Below are 21,465 nucleotides of genomic sequence, written 5' to 3'. Positions count from 1 at the left end.
ATCCAATTTAGAAACGATTGGGTAAAGTATAACTAATCTGAATGTACAATTTAGAATAATGTTAAAAGTAAAATTTGATGTACGTACCGGTGCCGAGATTAAACCGAACGCCGCCAAGGAATTCGTTGCTAGCGATTCGATCGTGGTCCCAGACCGTTAATTCTAATCCACGTTCCGCTAATTCTTGTAAACTAACGTCCTTGTAGATGAACGTGTGACCCCAAACTGGCGAGCCGCCAGATCTACGAACGACACCAGTCTTCTGTTTGCCGGATCGTCCTTTATCGGGAAGCAAATAACTGAAAGAGATTATGCAGTATTAGAATTATCTGAATATTAAACGTGCTAAATTTATGATTTAAATAGAAAACGATAAAATAATAATTTTTATCAACTATTATTATAAATAATATACTATGCATAGATATTATTAAATTAGTATACCGAGGCGATAGAAAGTTTAAAACGTGTCCTTTCTAATGTAAAAGGAAAAATTTCCATCTTTAAATTTTATTTGTTTGTTGTATAATATATTTATATATTTTATATTTTATTATATTTATTGCACGTATATGATGTGTTATATATACAATAAATAAGTAAAATTTAAAGATGGAAATACAATAAAAATATTAGCATATAAATGAGAAGGTGAAGAGGGTACCTTTTACAGAAGGGATCGCAGGTGCCCGAGTTTTTGCCGCGCGTCTGCAGATTTCTGGCCTCCTTGACGAGCACGTGAAGTGCGCCGCGGCTCCAGTTCTTTTTCGCTTTAGAACTGCCACGTTCCACGCTGTTTTCTCGATCGCGTTCTTGCTGCGCCGGATCTGGCGGAACGAACTTCAGGCCGACGATCACCTCGCCTTTGTATGCGACCGGATCGTCGAACGGCTCCGTCTGTGAGCAATTATATACGTGATAACACTCGCGCATTCTCTTTTCTAGTGAATGACATTTCTATGAGCTTATGTAAATTAGAATTTAGAATTTTGCCCTTGAAAACGGTTCTTAATGATTCGCGTTGCAGATTTTTACTATCGAAAAAGAAATTTTAAGTATTTATTAAAATCTTCGAGTAGGTATTAGAAAGTTTAGGAAAAGCCTTAACAGGCTTTATTTTATTTGTAGAGATGTGCAAGTCAAGCATTTGTGAAATCGAATCGAATCTTTGATAACATGTTCAAAATCTGAAATTTTCACGTCAAATCAAATCGAACGTATTTAAATATAATAAAGTATTTTCAATGACATTAAATGACTTTGTTAATTTTTTTTCTGAAGAAAATAATTTTTAGAAAACAATTTTTAAAAATGTGTTTAAAAATAAAAATGTATAACAACTACATAGATAAAAAATGTGAGATTATTATACTAATAAATATGAGCATTGAATATATATCGTACAAATTACAATGTTATTATCGAAGCAATAGTGCACTTTAGTGCACTTCATTAGGAAAATATAATAAAGCAATTTTTTTATTTTTTTTCTAAATTCTGATAAAATTTTGATATAAATCTATAAAATGAAGACGAAGACAATTCTCTTTCGTGTATACAAATTTTTGAATAGTTTATAAAATTTAAAAACGTTTTTAGAAAAGTTTTTGAAATCGACAAACAATCAGGCACGAAAATTAGTGAGAGGCACAAGATTGGTCACGCGTGAGATGAAACAATCAAGATAGGCAATCAATTCGAAATCAAATCAACAATGATTCAAAATTCTCGAACTATTCGCACACTTTTATTACTTTGTTACTTCATTTTCAATTATAAATTTTATTTAATATATATTTCAAAATTATATTATTCAGTATTTTAGTAATCCGATATCCCGGCCTGTGATTTAAAACACAAAGAAATGAGAATTTGATATATTTCGTTATATATAGGACACATATTGTTTATATAAGAATACACTTTATATAAGAATACACTTTGCATTCACATGCGCTCGTATCGGAGAACATCGAAAGCACTTTGATCGAGCAGCTTTGGAGTTGCAGCCTGCGTTTCTATCGACGGAAAGAATGAATAACAACGTTTTCTGCTGAATGCACAGTGACGCAATCTGCTAAATGCACAGTGACGCAATCTGTTCGAGGCACAATGAGCAAAGACTTACTTCATTCGGAAGCGATCAATGATTCTTTAAAATTTCAAGATAATGCTTCTCAGTTTCTCATCGAGGAAAAATTAAAATGTCACTGTCGTCACTATAATGTATTTTAATATTATAATTAGCGACGAGTTCTTACCCTCTCTTGAAGGGGATACCAGTGTGGCGTCGGATCGTCAAATATCTTGTTCTCCAGCGGCATTCGCACCTCGCCGAGGAAATCGTTGCGGCCGAACATGTCCGAGTGCCAAACCGTCAACCATAGCGTTCTCGTCTCCAGGCCACTCAGGCTCATGTGGAACTGAAACCGCGCGCGATGACGAAACATCGAATCTCTAATTGTCATGCAAACGAGCGGCGGACATCCGTGCCAACTCACATTGGACAACTTACCTTCAGCGTTTCGTTGAATTCTGGATTTAACGTATGCTTTTTCACCTTCGTCTTTCTTTTGCCGCTTTTCGACTTATCTGGCAGTAGATATACCTTGACGTATCTGATAGAAAGTAAAATGAACGGAAAATTATAAAAAGCTAAATTCCGCATTTACAAGGAAAGAACAGTTTTGTTGAGATATCTAAAAAATTTACCTGAATACAAATCTAGAAATAATTTTATTGAACTGTCAATTAATTATTAATGATGTTCAAGCATGATGGACAATGTTGAGAAATTTTGACATTCTAGTAATCAGCTTGAGCGTCCTACATAATTGTTTTGGCGGTGCAACAAAATTATTTTCAGATCTGTAGCCAGTTAAAGTCTCAAATACTTTAGTAAAACCTTTTTTTCCATGTAATTTTAACGATACTGTTTTTTTAAATAATAATAAGAAATTAATTTAAAAAATATATAAATTGCAAATCAGATTGAACTATATGCTGTTGTAATGAAGGAGACATCGTAACAATATTGGTTTCATTTAAATTAAACGGAAAAATGGAATAAGCACATATATTACACTGAGAAAAAAAATTACTAATTTTAAATAAATGTTATTAGTATTATTCACAAACTCATTTACCTCAAACAAGTGAAAATTATTTGTTTGTAGTAAATATTACTGATTTGATAAAATAGTTATTTGAATGACACTAATAACATATTTATTCAAATTTAGTCATTTGCTCTCACAGTGTACGACAGTCGTAAACAAGATACTTACGGATCCGATCGTTTGCGCTTCACATCCACGGGCGCGAGGTTCTTGCATCTGGTCACGTGGACCTCGAACGTCAGATTTTTGTAGTCGTACTGCAAGGCGAATTCTACCTCACCTGTGACTACTACAGAACGACAGCAACGTCCCTCGCCCGCACCGCTGTATACCGACGCCATCGAGTCCGAGCGTGCCTAGAATCGCGAGAATTAGGGTCGTGAGGACTTTAGAACGGCGATTTCAGCGTCGTAAAGTTCGCGTCGTTCTCCCGGCGAGAGCGCTCGTCTCTCCCGTTCCGTTAATCCGAGCGAGATGCAACGCTGCAATCCGCTCCGCGTTAAATTGCGATAATAGGTACACGGTTTCTTTCGAAAGTTGGGAACGAGAAGGGCAGTGGGTCCGAGCGAAACGCGACTGCAGTCTGACACCCATGCACAATAAGCGAAAAAAGAAGAGAATTTTTAACAAGTTGATTGCAAACTTACTCCGAGACTCGACAGAGATGAGCGAGTGGCGAGATGGCCCGGATCGATGTCGTCCATGTCTAGAACCGTATGACTAGAGCCTGCTCGTGAACCTGCTCCGATAATCGGCGTGCTGCATGCCTCCGACAGACTGCTTCCATCGTCTGTGATATCGCGAGAAAATTTGATTACTCAAACTGACTCACATTTCAGTGTCCAATTGTCAAGAGATAACAAGAACAAATATATAAACATTGTAAAAATAGAATTTTCAAGATAGCTTCGAAATAAAACGATCATTTCAACAGGCACAGTTTCGAAAGTCTTATTCAGAAGACAGCGATTGTGCGTTTACGCGTAAAATATAGTATACGCGTAAACAACGTAAATTATGTATATAAAATTTATGTCAACTATAACCCTTGGATCGTAGAGGATTTGAACTTGATATGTAATATTATATGTATAATGAAAATTTGATGTATCACTTTCTTTAACATTTTAATTTTTAATATTATATATTATATTATACATTTTTATTATTAAAACTTGAAAATCAGATATATTAACAATTTTAAAATTTAATTACTTTTTTCTGTATTGTGCTCTGCATTATCCAATTTACAATAGTACATAGTTTACATATTTTACATGCTTGTATTTTTTTACATGTAAAAGGTTCGCATAAACATCACATATTGTTCGCATAAAAAATTCGTATAATCTTAAGATATACAGCACAGCCTCTTATTAAGTTGCTAAATATTAATAAATATAGTGCTGTCGTTGATTTAATTTATCGTCTCAGCCATATTTTCATGATATACACATGTATATGTGTAATAATAATCGTGCTTAATTGTTTTTCTCACTATTTTAAGATTAAATAAACATTTCAAATAATGCGATGAAAATAAAATAATCCTTAAAATAGGTATTTTAAATGATTTTAAATTCGCGCATGCAAAACTCTAATATTTTTCATATATAAATTACAATATATTTTATATTTAGTTTAATTAAAAATAATTGCGATTACGTTTTTTTATACTACTCCATACAATTTTTTCAAGCCTAATTGCGTTAGTTAGAAACATTTTTTAACTAACTTATTATCAATTCGGGAATATTCCTCGCGGACACTTTCTGCTGTCCATATTTCATCGAGCATCTAGCGAAGATACTCGCGGTATATCCTAGCTCCGAGTCGCTCTGCGACGCTTTCTTCTCATTAACCGGCAGTGATTTCTTCTCTATCTTTGGAAGAACTGGCAAACTCTCGATTACAAGCTTCATTCCGCTACTCAGAGTTTCGCTGCTAAACGAAGACTTGCTTTTTGAATCCGAAGTATCAATCGAAGAATTATCTTTTTGACTTGTCAGTGAAGTTTCCTTGTTGACAATAGATGTCAGAAACTCGTCGTCTTTCGACACTCCATAATCACGATTCGTCAGAGGAATTTCCTCCGTCGCGTGTTGATCGCCATTTCTCAATTTCGTAGAGTCAATTGATAGAACTTGCATTTCGTTCACAGATTCCAGATTCTTTTTCCTGCTCGTCTCGGTCGCGTCATTTAGTTCTGAATGCGAGATTCCTTTTTGTCCCGCGTAACAAGAACCACAGCAATACTCCAGCAACCAATTCGAAGTGAGACGCTGTACCATTTTACCAGTGGTCCAGGAACTTCTAGTGGAAGATTCCTTGAAAGTTGAATAACGACCCTTTGTCATCTTTTTCAAATTATCGCAGTTTGCAGGCTCTCTGTAGATATCTTCTTACTAATTATTTTCACACTTTGTTTTCTCGATACGTGCCTCGAAGCGAGTTTACGAAAGTCAGTGTAGATTGATAAGAGATAAAGAGCAGTTTCACTACATTACGTAAAGAGGTTTTAGCTGTCCCACTTTAACATTCGACGATATTTTGTATTTTGGACTAATAAAAAAAAATAATATATCACAATATCTTCAAAGGTTAAAAAAATTAAATGATGATAATAACAATTAGTGATATTCGATATTTATTGATATTTTGTGATGAGTAACGGGAAAACGTCGAAAGAGATGTAATGCGAAACGAAACACTCGCTATACTGGCGAATTTGTCATTCGACTATTCGTTCTTCTGCTAAACGGAAGTAACAGGGGTAACGATAATTCTCTGATTTTTGCTTCCTGCCTTTTCGAACGAATAGCGTGTTAACAGCTTCCACGTTCAAGGTCCAGTATCTGGCGAGTTTTGATAACGAGCGATACGAATAACGTATACAAGGAAGTTATAAAATCATATATATATATATATATTATATATATATATATATATATATATATATATATATATATAAAGTTCCTGTATATAAAAAAGACGTTATTTTAATAATAATAATACAATGTTTCTAATTTTTCTTTTTTTTTATTAGGCATATAAATCTTTAACATATAAAACTTCGTTGTTAAATATTGATTCGCGATCCTTATTTATCTCTTGTAACTTTTGCTTATCGATTAACTGCGCACATGTATCTGCATTATACATTTGCGAAACGATATGCAAGTTTTAGTAAATTTTGCAAAAAGATAAAAAGAGCAAATAAATTCCAAACGTGCCGTTTAAATGTTTACAAAAACAGCGACGCATTTGTTTTTCACGTGCCGAGATGATCATTATGCCGCGTTATGCTGAGTAACGTCGAAGTAGCGAACAATTAAACATGGTTGGGTAACATCGTTTACCGATAGCCAGCGTGATAATAGCCGTTTTGCGACGCGGTTTAATCATGTCCGATAATATTCTCGCGATAGCGTAGTCGGATGCATGCGAATCGGTTTGGAGCTTTTATTGTAGATTTAGACGAATGTGTGCCAAGGTGAACGTATCGAGGTATCTCCGTACTTCGCCTGAGAAAAATGACTTTCATACAGCTGCGCTCTATCAACTGCGTCGTCATCGGCTAAAGAAAGTTTTGTTGCAATGTAACGCGGGTATATTTAAGAAAACTCTTCTTTCTCTAATTATGTTATATCACATTATTATTGACTGTTGTTGCTCTTATTAAAAATGAGATTTTTTAACTCTGTTTCTAGGCCCTAATAAATTTTCTTTATCTTTGTTGCAGTATGATGCAGTATCTAAAAAAAGCCTTTCGTCACGTTCAATTATCGCAATGTTATTACACGTTATTGTTGCGTAATGTTATTGTTCTAATTAAAAATGATTTTTTTAATTCTGCTTCTAGATTCTAATAAATTTCCTTTGTCTTTGTTGCACTATCTAGAATCTTTGCAGAATGCCTTTTTATGTGTTTAATTATATCGCAATGTTATTACACGTTATTATTACGTAATGTTATTGTTCTAATTAAAAATAAATTTTTCTTCTAGATTGCAATAAATTTTCCTTTTCTTTTTGTTGCAATATGATGCAGATGCATCTAAAAAAAACCTTTCTTTAACGTTTAATTATTTTATATCTCAATACATCACTACGCATTATTATTACGTAATGTTACTGTTTTAATTAAAAATGAATTTTTTAATTCCATTTCTAGGTTCTAGTAAATTTGCCCTGTCTTTTCTAATTAATGTTATAGAGAGTTAGCATGTATTACGTTTTCATAATGTAAACTCAATTCATCGCAGAGTCTGTCATGAAAATTAAGATACATAGACACTCCCGCGTGTTCATGTCCCACGCGATTCCAGATGGGGGAGGATTAATGAAATCACTCGGCCCCCCAAAGCGCAAGTAATCACGCGTTTCTGTCTCTCGCCGGTGTAATTTCGCAATCCTCAAGATTGTCCCCCCGCAAATTTAATCTCGTTTCCTTCAGTTCCCACCGCGCGCGGAAAACGCAGCGCGCCCCGTTACCCAGTTGAACTGTGTGCGTGCACGCACGTGAACGCCCGTATCCGGGGCATAGTACTACGTACCGAGAGCGTGGGCGAAAGTTTCTGCCGTGCCTCGACGCGAGAGCTACTCAGTTTCCAGTCTCAGCGGCCGATTAGGCAAGCTCTATCCGTTAGTTGCGATAAACGTAATGCAAACGGGATCGCAGAAAGAAATTGTTATAATTGGCGAATAAGTATGTAATTACATTTTTCCAGCTCTTCATACGTATTCCAATCGCTCTCGTGGGATATAATTAAATTTCTATATTTCTGTCAGATGTTACTTTGGCTTTTACTTAATTCTCCCGCTGCACCTTGATTATGCATTCGGCTCACAATCATCGCTTCCGTTTTACTGGCGTTATCGGTTTTTTCTTTTATTTTCTTTTTTCTCCTTTTATACCGACTGGTTCCAACTGCGTTTACCTTTCCTTTAGAAAACGTGCTATCGCACGTATAAGCGAGTAATTAACTTACTCACTGCCGGAGTTGTTCGCTAGAACCGTGGAAAGAAATGTACGCATGTGTCGAGTATGTTTCACTGCGAACGCAGTAGCAATCGCAATTATCGAATTACTTTATCGAAGCATGGATACTGCCGTGATAAATTAATATCGAGTTGTTTCAGCCTGTTTTTACGTAATATATGCAGCGCCGTAGCTCGAGTTTTGTCAGTCGGAAATATTTTTAGGAGATTTAAGCATTTATAAAGACTGTAATTAACTTTTTAGTCTTTCCACATTTCACATTAATTATTTTTAATGAATACATGTATTTGGAGCTGTATGCATTAACTATGATGAATATTTGAATGGAGTTGTTAATAAACATGTATTTGTCCAACTTTTTGTCCTACGCAGAGAATTGCCAACGAAAAACGGTGTTTATAGAAAAAAATCGATCATGGTTTTCCCTCGTACGGAATTTCTTTTTACGCAATGCCGATCAAAGCGTATACATTCGTACAATTTTATTAATATTGGTCTTAAGCGGATCGTAATCATAGAAATCTGAAGGATGTTGTGCAGTGGGTAGAGACGTAACATCCTGCTTCACGGTTGTCCACGAAGCGAAGAACCGTTCTAGCAATCGTGCAAAAAGTTTGACACGCATTCCAAAACATGCGGCAACGACATTCGGTTCAACGACATTCTTGACTCTCTTAACGCCAGCTTCATCCTCTCACAATTCTCCTTGCAGAGAATTCTGACCCTTGCAAGAAATTTCTTTTATATTTTAAATAATCCAACGCGGAAACGAAACTAACAAAATGAAGGAAAAAGGCTGCACGTTATTTACTCATTATTTTTTACGTATAAGGCTCGGTATACACCAAACTCATATTTCATCATAGTGTGGCCTACTTCTTTGATACTCTATATACTGTTGCTGTTAATTGGATAGCTGTGCCATGAAAAAAAAATTAAGTAACTTGAATATCCTGCACTGCTTGCGGCGCAAAAGGCGATTAAGATTCGCACTGGTCCTTATTCGCGCGAAAAATTGATCTAGTTTAACGTAATCGCGTAACGACGATCGTTCGTACGAATACGACATAGAGCACTGCAGATGTCGAACGTAAACCCGTCGCCGATCGATCTCTAACGAGCAAAAAAAGGATGAACGAGTTTTTAACGAACGAGAGCGGAGTTTCGCGACTCGGAAGTCGCAAACGTGCGATACGTATGGCGCAGCGAATGTGTTGCAAAACGCATATGGCAGTATCACGATGCCGTATTGGCGTAATTGTAAGATTCAGAATGGGATTTCTAAAGTTCCGTTAGAAAGTTAAGATAAAATATTTCAATTAAACGGTTTCATTTAACTTTAGACAATTTGAAAAAGCTGAAAAGAGTAAAACACATTTAGAAAAATTAATCTTCCTTTTTTAAGTATTTAATTTGTCTCTACTTTTGTGTCCACATTATTTATAATATTTATAAGAAACTAGTGAAATAAAATGATGTTAAAAAATTTTTCCCGTGTCAATCAATTTAATCAGTATCCGGAGTACACTTTTTATCGAGTCGGACTCGACTTTGCTCCAGTAAGCAAGTTGAATCGATTAACGGATGTATGTAATATTGTATATTATATGTAACCCATTTCGAAGCCACGGTAAAGAGCGTAAGTAGGTAGCAAGATTTTATTTTGACGTTTTTAATTGTATATTAACATTTTTATGTTTCGTATTTTAAGAGAGTTTTTATCCAACAGACGTTTAGCTATGTCGATATTAAATTCTATTTTAAATCGAATTTTCGTTCGCAGGGAGAATTTCATACGTGTGAGGGTCGTGAGGGAATGATCGTTTGACGATGAAATTTTGTGTACAGGATTCGGAGATTTTATCCCCGAGCCACGAGTTAAAGGGTGGTTTGCTCCGTTATCGATCCGCGAGAGGCGCAGCTGAAAACGGGAGTGGCAAGAGTCTTAATTCCATTAGATTGCTATCCGCGAACAGCAAAAATTAAACTACATAATAAAGTTAATCCGACGGGAGTAATGTAAATAATAGCTGAGTTTGAAGCAGTAGCGTTAGAAAATAAAAATATCTTGTAAACAATATTATTTATTTTAGCTTTAAATAAAAATATATAATAGATATATTAAATCCTCCTCTATATATTATAAAATATCACATATTATATAAAATAAAAAAATCATTAATGTTTTAATAATCAACATGAAACTTCTTCATTTATCGTGACATAATTATATAAAAAATATAATTATTGTAGCTTCAAATGTATATATTTATATTGAAGGACTATACATTAAAAACAGATGTGATAAAAAAGAAGATTAATTATTGTTATAAGAACGTAATAATTTAGCAAGAAGTATCAATACAAAGTACGTTCTTAACGATATCTAAAATAGCAACTGGTCCTCTTTAACCACTGCTTTTTTTAGCTACTCGTTACGTAGGCGAGAAAAACACAGACTAGATTATTATTGGCAGAGACATTCAGAAGTAGACTGGGTTAATGCTCGGCAAACGTTGTGATATATTTCACCGGATCGATAAGCCGGCAAAATACGTAACGGTGTACGAAAACATTCGAACCCTTTCATTCGATTTACGTATATACGCTTGCAGAAATTTAATACCCACGAAAATATATTACACGTAAATTCTGCGAATAAAGTGGAAGCTGTGGAAAAATAAACTAAAAATGCGAATAACAAGCGAATGAACTTGTTATTGCCTGCGAATAACGAGCGTCGCTTCTACAACGTTATGAGAGTAACAGGGCGAAAGGTTCGGCAATACGCACACGCGGAGTGCGTGCGGGGTGCGGGGAGTGGCCCCTGCGTGGCATTATCGATTGTCGCGCGGGGAGTTCGGCGGGGATGTCGGAGAAAAGAAGGGAAACCTCGTAATAAAGCAGTTGCACCTGTTACACACGAGCGAGCACCTGAACGAACGTGCCGCATTATCAATGCGCGCGGCGTTCTACTTGTCGCACATAAAAAACGCACGTTTCTCACCGCAGAAATGAACGGCGCACGTGTTTTGCAGAAGAAAAAAAGAATCAGGGGCGAATGTGCTTCCGTACTTCAGGGACGGGAGGAGCAAGTCTTGAAGAATTATCGGCCTTTAAGAAATAGTCTTCTCTCTTATCGCTGATTTTTAGAGAAATGCATAGGCACAACTTTAAGTAAACAATTCGATGAATAAATGAATGCAAGAGCACGAATAAAAAGATTTACAATTCAGTTGTTGGACTGAACTTATCTGTAAATTAATATGGAGCCCGTAGAATTTAATTTAAAAGATTTGCATTAAATTTATATTAAATTTACTACAAGAGATTTTTTATGTAGAAAAATACAAATTGTTTATGTAAAATCGTAGCTACTTTTTTATTATAATATAAACTTTCTGCGTTGCAATATAATTTTAATAACCACATTTTTTCGCGAGCCATCTATTAATTTAAAAAATTTATATTAAATTCATATTATTATTCATGTCAAATTTGTATTATTATTAATATTAAATTAATATTAAATTTATTATATTTTTTGTATTGAAAAATACAAATTATTTATACATATAAGAGCGTAGCCATTTCTTTATTATAATTTAAGCTTCCTGCAATACTGTATTATTTTTTAAACGATTGCATTGGAAATGCTTTTGATTTGAGGCTTCGTATTTTAATAATTGTAAGCGTGCTTTTCGATTGCATTTGGATATAAAACTAGTAATTTTGAATTCATTTTCTTCTACTCTTGGCAAATTCATCATATTTAAGATTTGAACTCTTTCTTGTAAAATTTTTTTCCACGAGTCATCTATTGATTTTATTGCTTGTATCTACAATACATATTTTTTTCCAACGTGTTATGAAATCTGCTTTCTATTCTCTGCTTTTTTTCCATGAGATATATATAACATTATTGGCGGAAGGATAAAGGAACTTTCTTATAAAGGTTGCGTGTCATGATCGTATTTTATAGTCAAGTACACTAGCCAAGGAAAACACTTGAATGTACCCAGAAAATAAATCTTTACGACGCATGACGCAATGGATTATCGTGACATAATCGTAATTGAATTAATTGAATTTATGCCAGAGGAGAGGTAAAATGGAAGATGCAGGATAAGGAGGTGTCGGGGACTTGTTATTACACCAAATTTCACGCGATGAGTAGCACGCTTTCGCAACAGTGTCCCGCTTTTCGCATTGTTATACACGCCTTCGGAGAAGACAAAGAATTTGCTCCGATTGCTCAAGTTTACAGATAAAAATCACGTTCGCTCTCATAACGTATAAAATAATATAAGTACACAAAGAGTCATTTCTCTCTCACAGTCAGCGCACTCTTGAAACAATAGGGGAATCCTTTTTAGTAAAAGTTTTCAAAAAGATATAACTGTCTTGTCATTATGAGTTTCAAGTATCGTAAAATTCTATCTAAACAAAGCATATGGTTTTTTTTTCCTAAAAATGCATCACTGGTTTAAATTCAGTAGACAAGCTGAGCTATGAGCTCAGATAAGAATTCAGATTACAGAGAAGCTACGCGTTTTGAATTTCCACGAACTTTCCGTACTTTGTCTATGAAGAAATCTAAAAACAGATTTTCTCTTTTGCGTTCTTGTTTACGACGACGCTCACCGTAATTTCATATTTACACTTAATCATTTGCATAGTGCGCGCCACGTGTGCGTGACGATGCGGCCGCCTAATTTATCACGCGAGAATCACACGTATACCCGCCGACCGAATTTCCTTTCATCTATGCGCGCTTTCTCCTTGTCTCTCAAAACTTAGCGCATAGATTTAAATGCGAGATATACGTTCTCCATCTCTTGTTTTTTTTTTTTTGGACTTCATAATATGAAAATAATTTCATAAAATAAAATAAATAATAATCACTCGTATTAGTATAATGTCGTATACAATGATTTATAACTGCAACATATTCAACTACTATAAGACTGTACCAAAAGTCGCACACTTTCTCTTATTATAAGTTACAGATTCTTCATTAAAGTTATAAGACCTTCTTCTCAAAGTTATTCGGGAAAGTTTATAGAAACTTTAGTTGCAGAGGCTATTTATTATTAAAGTAAAATAACAATTTCAATATATTATAAGAACCTGCATTAGTTCTATTCGAAATGTTACATTTTCTTCTCATGTATATTATAGTCTTTTAATTTTTATTCTTTCAATTAGAAGAACATGACACTAATATACGTGAAATAAAAATATAAAGAAAAATACTCGATACTATAATTAAAAGTGATTTAACCTTTGGTACAACCTTTGCGCGACTATTTAAAAAAGACCGTGACCTACCCGACGTGAGCGACATCGCTTGTTGCCTCCTCGACCTGGGGTTGTCCCGTTTGCTGGTGGCCGATTGCGAGCCGGAAACTTGCAGGCCCGGTGCGCTGACGGCGCGTTTGGGTCCACTACCGATCGCGCCGGGCCCGATGTTGCTGTTCCTGGCGAAGCCGGGCGGTCGGTACCGAGCGGACTTGACGCCGCTGTGTTGCGGCAGGAAGTGGTAGACGCTGTGTGCCTTGTGCATCGGTGACGAGGTCGACGTCGCTGCCGCCGCCGCCGCCGCTGCTGTTGCCGACGATGACGACGACGTCGTCGTCGTCGTCGTCAGACCGGTCGGTGCGCTCGGTGCAGGAAGTCGAGGCAGGGAATTGGTAGCTGCACTGATGGCGGATTGCATGCCACGTGGTAGAGTCGTCGCTCGCGATTCTCCACCGTATTCCAATTCGTCTTCGGTATCCTCGTCGCCGGCTGATGCACCTGCACGATGATTAACAACTGTTCTCTTGTCGGATAATGTTGATAATGCTGATCGCACTTGAAGTGCAATGAGCAATGTAATCTTGTAAACGTGAAAGATGAATGGTTTCTGGGCGATTTGCATGATTGTGTTATAGATACACTTTACATACGAGCTACATCTGCGATTTCATTAAATATGTAAATTGTTTATATATTGATATCTACTTATCATTTGCGTACAATGCTGATCCATTTCATTTAGCCTGTTGTAAATATTTATTTATTGGTATTTGCAAGTTATGCACGCGTCAATGTATAACGGAAATTATTTATTTACAAGTATTACGTATTTGTGAGATGCCATTCATTCATAATTACGATGACGAAATTTAAAAAAATGATTCTGTAGAAAATATAAAAATAAATGTTGAGTAACTCTTTTCGTTTCGATCTACACATTAAAAATGATCGCAAATTTTAATGATTTGATTAAATTGAGATGAAATTTTTTCAGATTGTTTCTCGATAATTACATGCAATAAAGTAATTTAATGAATCGCAATAGTGAAATATTTAAAAAATGTTGTTGGTGTTTTCGTTATTCTACTTTCAATATTTTTTTATACAATCTTTATATCTGTTTATAACCAAGAAGTTTTGTTTTTGCTTGTTATAGAATTAACTGAAATAGAATCGGAATCGCGTGCGGCATAATACATACAAACAAGGAGTTGCTTTCACGCTTCCTAATTCCGACTTAATTCACCAATATAAGTACATTTACGTTTAGACCTTGCACTGCGTGCGCGTTCATTCTATTCACTCCATATAAAATAAAACCCTATTATCGGGACTGATCTGACTGCAGCGTCTAACGTGCTCAGTCCGGCACCATAGCGTAATTGCGGAAAAGGAACGCTCGAACAACCCGCGGGATTACTTCGAGTCGGCAAGGCAAAATTGAGCTGTAACGCCAATTACCGCCGTTTCCGCGATGTAATATGATCCGCGGGAGATCACTCCGCGTGGAGGAGCGTATCACATTCATTCATTCACACATACGCAGGGCTAGTCACGCTCGGACTCACCTGATTCTCCCCTGGTGTTGGCGTCGGGAACGGAAGATCTCCTTTTGTTGCTCCAGATCCTTTCCTCGACGGAACCACCGCCGGCACCGCCGGTCCCGGCTCCGCTTCCGCCACCGATCGAACCGCAACTTCTTACCCTGTCCAGCTGCTCCCTCGAAAAGCTCTTCGGATTGAACAACAAATCGCCGGCGCTGCGCCGTTTTGCGGCTAGAGCACTTGCACTCGCACTAACACTACCACCACCACCACTGACGTCACCGGAACATGCCAACAGACTCAGTTTCGTCCTTGAATCGGCAGCCATCAGCGTAGACTCAAAGCTGCCGCGCCAAGAGAATCTCTCGTAGTCACTGGCCTCTCGTTCTTCTCCTTCCTGACCGGCGATGGCTGCCGGATGGCTGTTGATCAGCAACAAAGGATCGTGAGACTTCGATCTCGGTAGCTGCAAGTGTGCTGACGAAGGCGTGTTGGTGGAGTCGGATGTAGAGTCATCGTCTTCAGTGGTGGACGCCGAAGATGGGGTCCGATGATGCTGAGAGTACCGTCGCCAAGTAGTGGAGTGATGATGTGTCGGCCCGCCTTCAGAGACCTCGTGCATCAGCGCTACTAGCCGGCTACCAATGTGATGCATCACCTTTGCAATCAATGGCGGACTACTATGCGGTGTAGAGTTGGCGTCCGAACTTACGCCGTCACCGGCCATTTTTGTGAAGCTCTGCACCAATTTCTGATAAACGAAAGCGGTATCTCTACCCAAACAAGGTGCAGGTTGCATCCCTGGTTTTGGTCCTTTTAGTTGTTCTCTCTCCTTGTCCAATAGAGTCGCGTCTCCAGTGGAAGTGGTATCGAATTTGCTGATAATCTGCTGACAGCTCTGCGAGATCTGTTCTTGCAAGGCTGATCTGCGACCTCCAGCAGCGCCCTCAAGGTCGGAACTAGTGTAGTCTGAGCTGTCGTAAGAATCCGACCACGTGTCTTCCGAACTGAGATATTCAACGATCTCGCGCACTTGCTCGTCGCGTATCCCCGGTACCGTCTTCATCAACCGCGTCAGCTCGTTTTCAAAGTACACTAATTGAGGCGGTTTAGTGCGGTTTTGGACGCAGAGTCGTGCCTTTGAGGCATAACCCGGCAAACGTGGACTCGGTGCCGGCGAAACACCGCTCGAATTTGCGCTGGCCACATTTTGACCCTGACCTGATCCTTGACCGTTTGTGTTGGCCACCATTGTCTTGAAGAACTGGCGCATTTTCGACATCATGAGATTCGTCTCTTCATCACTCGACCAATTATTGAAACTGTCTTTGCGTGATAATGAGGCATTCGCCAGGTGCGGCAAACTTGCATGATTCACGTGCTTTGTCAGGTTGTTTTTACCAGACGCTCCTTCCTTAATAGCGCTTTGATTCGCGTCATGAGAACGCTCCGAAGTTTCATTGTGTGAGCGATCTTTACCGGTTTCCTGATCGACTTCGGTGCCGTTTGTTTGATTTTCGTCTGGCAATTTTTGATGCTGAAGAAGATCGTCGCAGCTGCCGACGAAGCCTGAATCTCGCGATTGCTGCTTCGATCGTTGACCGTCGTTTGAATTTACCGAAACCGAGTTTCTTGAGGATTCCATCTGCGAGGACGAAGCAGCGTTCAGTGAATTATTATTATTTGTGAGAGTGGACGGCGAAGAGGATGAAGACAGAACGGATTCCGGCTGCGGAGTTTTTGCTCTGTCCGAGTCCTCGGAATTAATTGCCTCGTTCTCGTTTTCTATCACTATTTCGTTCATCCGCGTAATTTCTCTATTGGGTTCCGGCGTCTTGTTTCGATCGTCTGGCACACGTGGACTTTGAGTTCCTAGATTTCGCGGCTTTTTCTTCTTACGTTTTACCGTGTCAAATTGACCGTCCGTGCCAAATACAGCAGTCTGGCCGTCTTCAGTACCATCAGTTTCTGTCGAGGAACCTTCAGACTGTGTTTCCTGCGCGTCCTGATTAAGGCTCAAATCTTGAAGAGAATTCTGCGAGCTCAGGTTTTGAGAGCTCTGTGTAAGAGCCAACAGATTATCCAGAGAAGAACTATGAGATCTGCCTGTGCCCCTCGCACGTACCAGTTTCTTTCTTCTTTGTGCTTCTGGACTGGGTCTGCCTTCAGAATCACTTCCCACTGAACCATCGGAATCTCTTCTATCCTGATCGAAACCGAGAAATTCTGACAAATAGTATTTTTCCAGTCTAGATGAATTTAAGAAGCCGTCGCTGTTACTCGACCTGTCCTGGTTTTGACCACTGCCGTTAGCTTCGTCTTGGCCGAGCGACTCCAATCCCTCGGAATAAATCGACGAGGTTTCCGACAGGCTGTCGACCTCGCGCGAGCCTATACTGGAACTGTTTCCATCACCTCCCAATCCAAAGAAGAAATATTTCTCTAATTCTGATGCGGAAGGTGGTCTCGGTTTTTTCGATGGGCTTCCCGCAGCCAGACTGGGCTCCGTTTCACTTTCCTCGCAGGATTCCTCGACGATGGTGTGCAAGGTGAAGTCGATTGCCTGCCTGCGGTAGCCCCTGAGTTCCTCTTCACGATCGCCGAAGTTATTAGCTTCATCTTCGGAGCTCTCTTCGGTGGCAGTGGTCGCGCCCGGTTCATCTTCATCGTGAGATACTTCTTCCACCCAGGAATCGTCATCGGCCAGTCCTTCCTCGAGTATAATAACGCCACCAGTACCTGAATTATCATCGCTAGACTGCGACGAAACACGTTGTTGCGCACCTTCATGATAATCCGACACGGAACGATCCTTTGACACGTCATCCGCATTCTCCTGCCGACAATTGAGCGGCTTCGGCACGTTCTTCACGGACACGTCGTCGCTTTCACTAGCGCTACCGACACTCAATCCACTATCCACTTCAGGCTCGGCTGATTGATGACCCGTCGTGACGGCGGAGACCGCGACCGCGGATGGCAGTCTTTTCACCATCAACGGCTTGCGCGGAGCGTTTTTACGATGAAGCTGCGGTTCGCTCGCTGCCTCCAATGCCAGCTGGAAGTAACCGGCCAAGCCTCCCTGGCCACCAGACGAGTGGATCTCATTCGGTTGCAACAGCGTCGTGGTATCCGACGTAACAACGCTTACTGGCTGGTACGACGCTTCCTGAGTAATCATCACGAGACTTCTATACTTATTGTTGCTCCCGCTGGTATTGTTACCGCTGTTGTGCTGGGCTGAATCTTTAGCAAGGTCCTTGGCCGACGCTTGGCCGTCAGCTGGGAATCCATTCTCCTGCCGAGTGCACGGGCGTCGCTCGACTGAGCGAAACCGTGTCGCGTCCCCCTCCTCGGAGCATTCACCACTACCACCGACACCGTTACCATCACCATTTCCTCCCACCTGAGCGGCGATCTCGCCTCTCACCGGGCCGTCATGCGCAATGTCCACCTTGCTGCCGTCGCCGTCTTGCTCCTCCGCGCTCCTCATCATCTCCTGGATCCTGCTAGTTGATATCGCATCGCCCACGTCGGCTTGTACCCGCTCCTCACCCGCCACTGCCACCATCAGGTCGTTGTCTCCTGGCCCGCCATCTTGACCGCCGCGACGACACGTAACGGAGCGATAACCCTCGTCGTCGTCTTCGTCTTCGTCGCCGTCGTTGTCGTCCTTCGCGCCGATCAACGACTCGATCGAAGACCGCCCGCTGATCGGTCTCTCAAACTGCACGCTCCGCTTAGCGCCGCTCTTCGTCATCGTCGGACTTGTTTTGTCATCACGATTACCGCGAAGATGATAACCGTTCTCCTTGATGCCTCTCGAAATATCCTCCGTTTTCCTCTTGCTTATTTGGTACAGTAATTCGTCGTTAATCGCGGCGACTCCGTTGCTGTAATCGAAAGATGACTCGATCGGAGTCACTTCGTATTCGTGAAGCTCGTCACTGCTCACTTCACTGCCCGTGGTGTTGCTCTCGTTGCTGGTACAACTGTCGGTAGATACGTCGACAATGACGTCGACGTTCGAACGATCTGCCTCCGATAAACGCTGCTTATCTCCTTGCTTCCCGCAATCGTTCGTTATGCTCGATCGCGCAATTTGCTCGCTATCGGAAACTTCAAGTCTGTCCCGATGCTCGGCGTCAATCTCTTCTGAAATCTCGGAGGAAACTCCAGAAATTTCGAGAGAATCCGGTACGATGTTCGAGTCCCAAGTATCGCTCGAAGGTGATTTTATATCTTCGATCAGACCATCCTGCAAAATCTCCTTCGACGTAGTAACAATTTCGGAACAGATCTGTATTTTTGACATAGACTCTTCGTCCATTTTCAAGACAGCCGCAGGTGGATCGATACTATCGGGATCGAGCATTCTAATAGATTTCAATTCGATTCGATTGTCAGAACAGTCATTATCGTCTGCGAGATACAGTTCTTCAGGGATTGATCGACGTTGTAATAGAAGAGGAAGTCGTTTATCATCGTTATCAGTTCCGGTCTTCTTATTGCGATTTTTTCGTTTGTCAGTCAAATTGGCAGGTTTATCCAATAATTTATCATCGCTTTTAGATTGATCGCTGTCGATGATGTAAGCCTTGGCACGCTTTTTAGCTTCCTCTAGGTCGTTCTTGTTCGCCTCCCGTTCATTCTCCATGAGAACATCTTCGTTCAATAGCCTCACGTGTTGCAACACCACCGGTTCTTCTTCCGGAATCGCAGTGACACGTTTCAAGGTCACGCCACCTTCCGCTGCGGAATCCGAATCATCCTCTTCATTGTCCTCGATGTCGTTGTCGCTGGTGAGCGAATCGTCGTTCACCACGAATACCTTGGAGAATCTATGTGAGCCGGAATCCTCTTCTAGATCGCTGCTGTCCGCCGACGATCTCCCGGACGAGCTGCCCGAGTCCTCTCGCGAGTGCTGATACATTCCTTGCGCGCTCCTCTCAAAGGATGACGATAACGAATCTTCGCAAGTGGCTTCTTCGTTTTCCTCTGACTCTTTTTCACCTTTCTCGCATTCCACTTCAGTATTCTTCGTTTCTTTTGATTTCTTTTTATTCTTTGCGGTGAACGAAGCAGACTCGTTGATATCCTTCGTTGACAAGTTCTCCTCCTTTCTGAGCTCTTCAGTCTTCGGCACGACATTCGCCTCGTCTCTCACATCTTGACCTACTTGAGGAGACTCGAGATTTGTCGATGAGGCCGTTATTGTCTCAGTTATCGAATCATACAGTCTCGGGGTCAACACTTGACCCTCGGGCGGATGGAAGGTGCAGGTAGTAGGATCGAAAGCGCCGGCCAGCCGGGGGTCCAGACGTGCGCCATGAAGGGGCTGATTGAATCGAGGGTGCCAGGCGAACCAAGGTGCCGCCGGATCGCTTCGCAATCTCAGAGTTCCTGGCTCGGCGTGACCGTCGCCGCGACTTATCATGGATGATGCAGCCGCCGCAAAATCGCCGGTCCACAGGGCGGCCGGTATCGGCACCGGATACGGGACGGGCACCGGTATGGGTACCGGCACCGGAAGCACGTTTGCGCTTCGGGAGCCGCCGCAGGCCTGGATAGAACGAGAGAATAATGGCTCGCGACACTTCTTTATCTTGAAAAGCTTTAACTTTATCTGATAATCTTTTATTTCTTTTGAAATTTCGTAATTATTGCGTGCGCGCATTTGTTTTTCTTTTATCGGCTAATTACATTTTTATCTCTGTAATTAATTTAGAGCAGACTATTTTTTAAATTTCTTATTAGTATTCATTTATAACTTTTATTTTTTTACGATTGTATGTACATAAACAATAATTATTTTTATTTATATATTTAATTTAATTAATATAAGATAATATATTGTGTTATAAAAATAATGAAAGAAGAAAACTTTCTAATTTTGATCTCGTACCTGAATAGAAATGCGAATGATTTTATGGATTACTTTCTGGTGTTATTAGAATTTTAATTATTGTATAAAAAATTTTTTAAGTATTTAAGTTAAACCTTTTGTTTCCATAAATACATTTCACTCATAATAAATGTAAATAAAAGAAAAGTGGGTTAACAACTCGAAAGTTGGCATTGGCAATTCACTACAAAGCGCTTATCGATCGGTGTAATCAACGTGAGGCATCGCTCGATACATGAATGCTCGAGTACGGTTTATTGACAAAGTATGACCGTGAATTCCGCATAGTTGCCGTGCGACTCTCTTCGCTAGTAGAACGTGAATGATTAATTTAGCAGTGGCAATGTGTTTGTCAAACGGATCCACAGCTAGTCGCGGTCACATGACTTGTAACTCCATAGCCATGGAAAATTATTTTCGCGCATAACATCTTTTTATTCAATTTATGAAATTAATTTGTGAGTAAAAATCGATTTTATAACTTTACGATACTATGCTCAAAACAATATCTCATCCCTACCATCTTGAGTATCTCAAATCTGTTAATTTTTTCCATTTTTAAAACTGTTCCAAAATTCTTTAAAAATTCACGAA

At 39.7% G+C, this 21,465-nt stretch overlaps 1 protein-coding gene across 3 annotated transcripts in view; it reads right to left on the bottom strand.

Annotated features, from left to right (window-relative positions):
• The window catches only part of LOC105196046 (serine-rich adhesin for platelets), a 60,421-nt gene that overhangs the window by 3,513 nt on the left and 35,443 nt on the right, over positions 1 to 21,465 (bottom strand). For 2 of the 3 annotated variants that reach the window (XM_026133405.2, XM_026133406.2), the window contains exons 10-17: positions 14,991 to 20,529; positions 13,453 to 13,920; positions 3,767 to 3,909; positions 3,288 to 3,475; positions 2,516 to 2,618; positions 2,262 to 2,423; positions 665 to 897; positions 88 to 299 (exon numbers count right to left, since the gene is read on the bottom strand). In XM_026133405.2, coding sequence (XP_025989190.1) covers positions 88 to 299; positions 665 to 897; positions 2,262 to 2,423; positions 2,516 to 2,618; positions 3,288 to 3,475; positions 3,767 to 3,909; positions 13,453 to 13,920; positions 14,991 to 20,529 — 7,048 coding nt within the window. The remainder of the gene's footprint in view (positions 1 to 87; positions 300 to 664; positions 898 to 2,261; positions 2,424 to 2,515; positions 2,619 to 3,287; positions 3,476 to 3,766; positions 3,910 to 13,452; positions 13,921 to 14,990; positions 20,530 to 21,465) is intronic. The other variant, XM_039456276.1, reaches the window with a different exon arrangement.

The sequence above is a fragment of the Solenopsis invicta genome, chromosome 12 (assembly GCF_016802725.1).
Source record: "Solenopsis invicta isolate M01_SB chromosome 12, UNIL_Sinv_3.0, whole genome shotgun sequence".
Taxonomy (NCBI): domain Eukaryota; kingdom Metazoa; phylum Arthropoda; class Insecta; order Hymenoptera; family Formicidae; genus Solenopsis; species Solenopsis invicta.
Note: the sequence above shows the minus strand (reverse complement) of the source record. Positions and strands in the feature narration are given on the sequence as shown.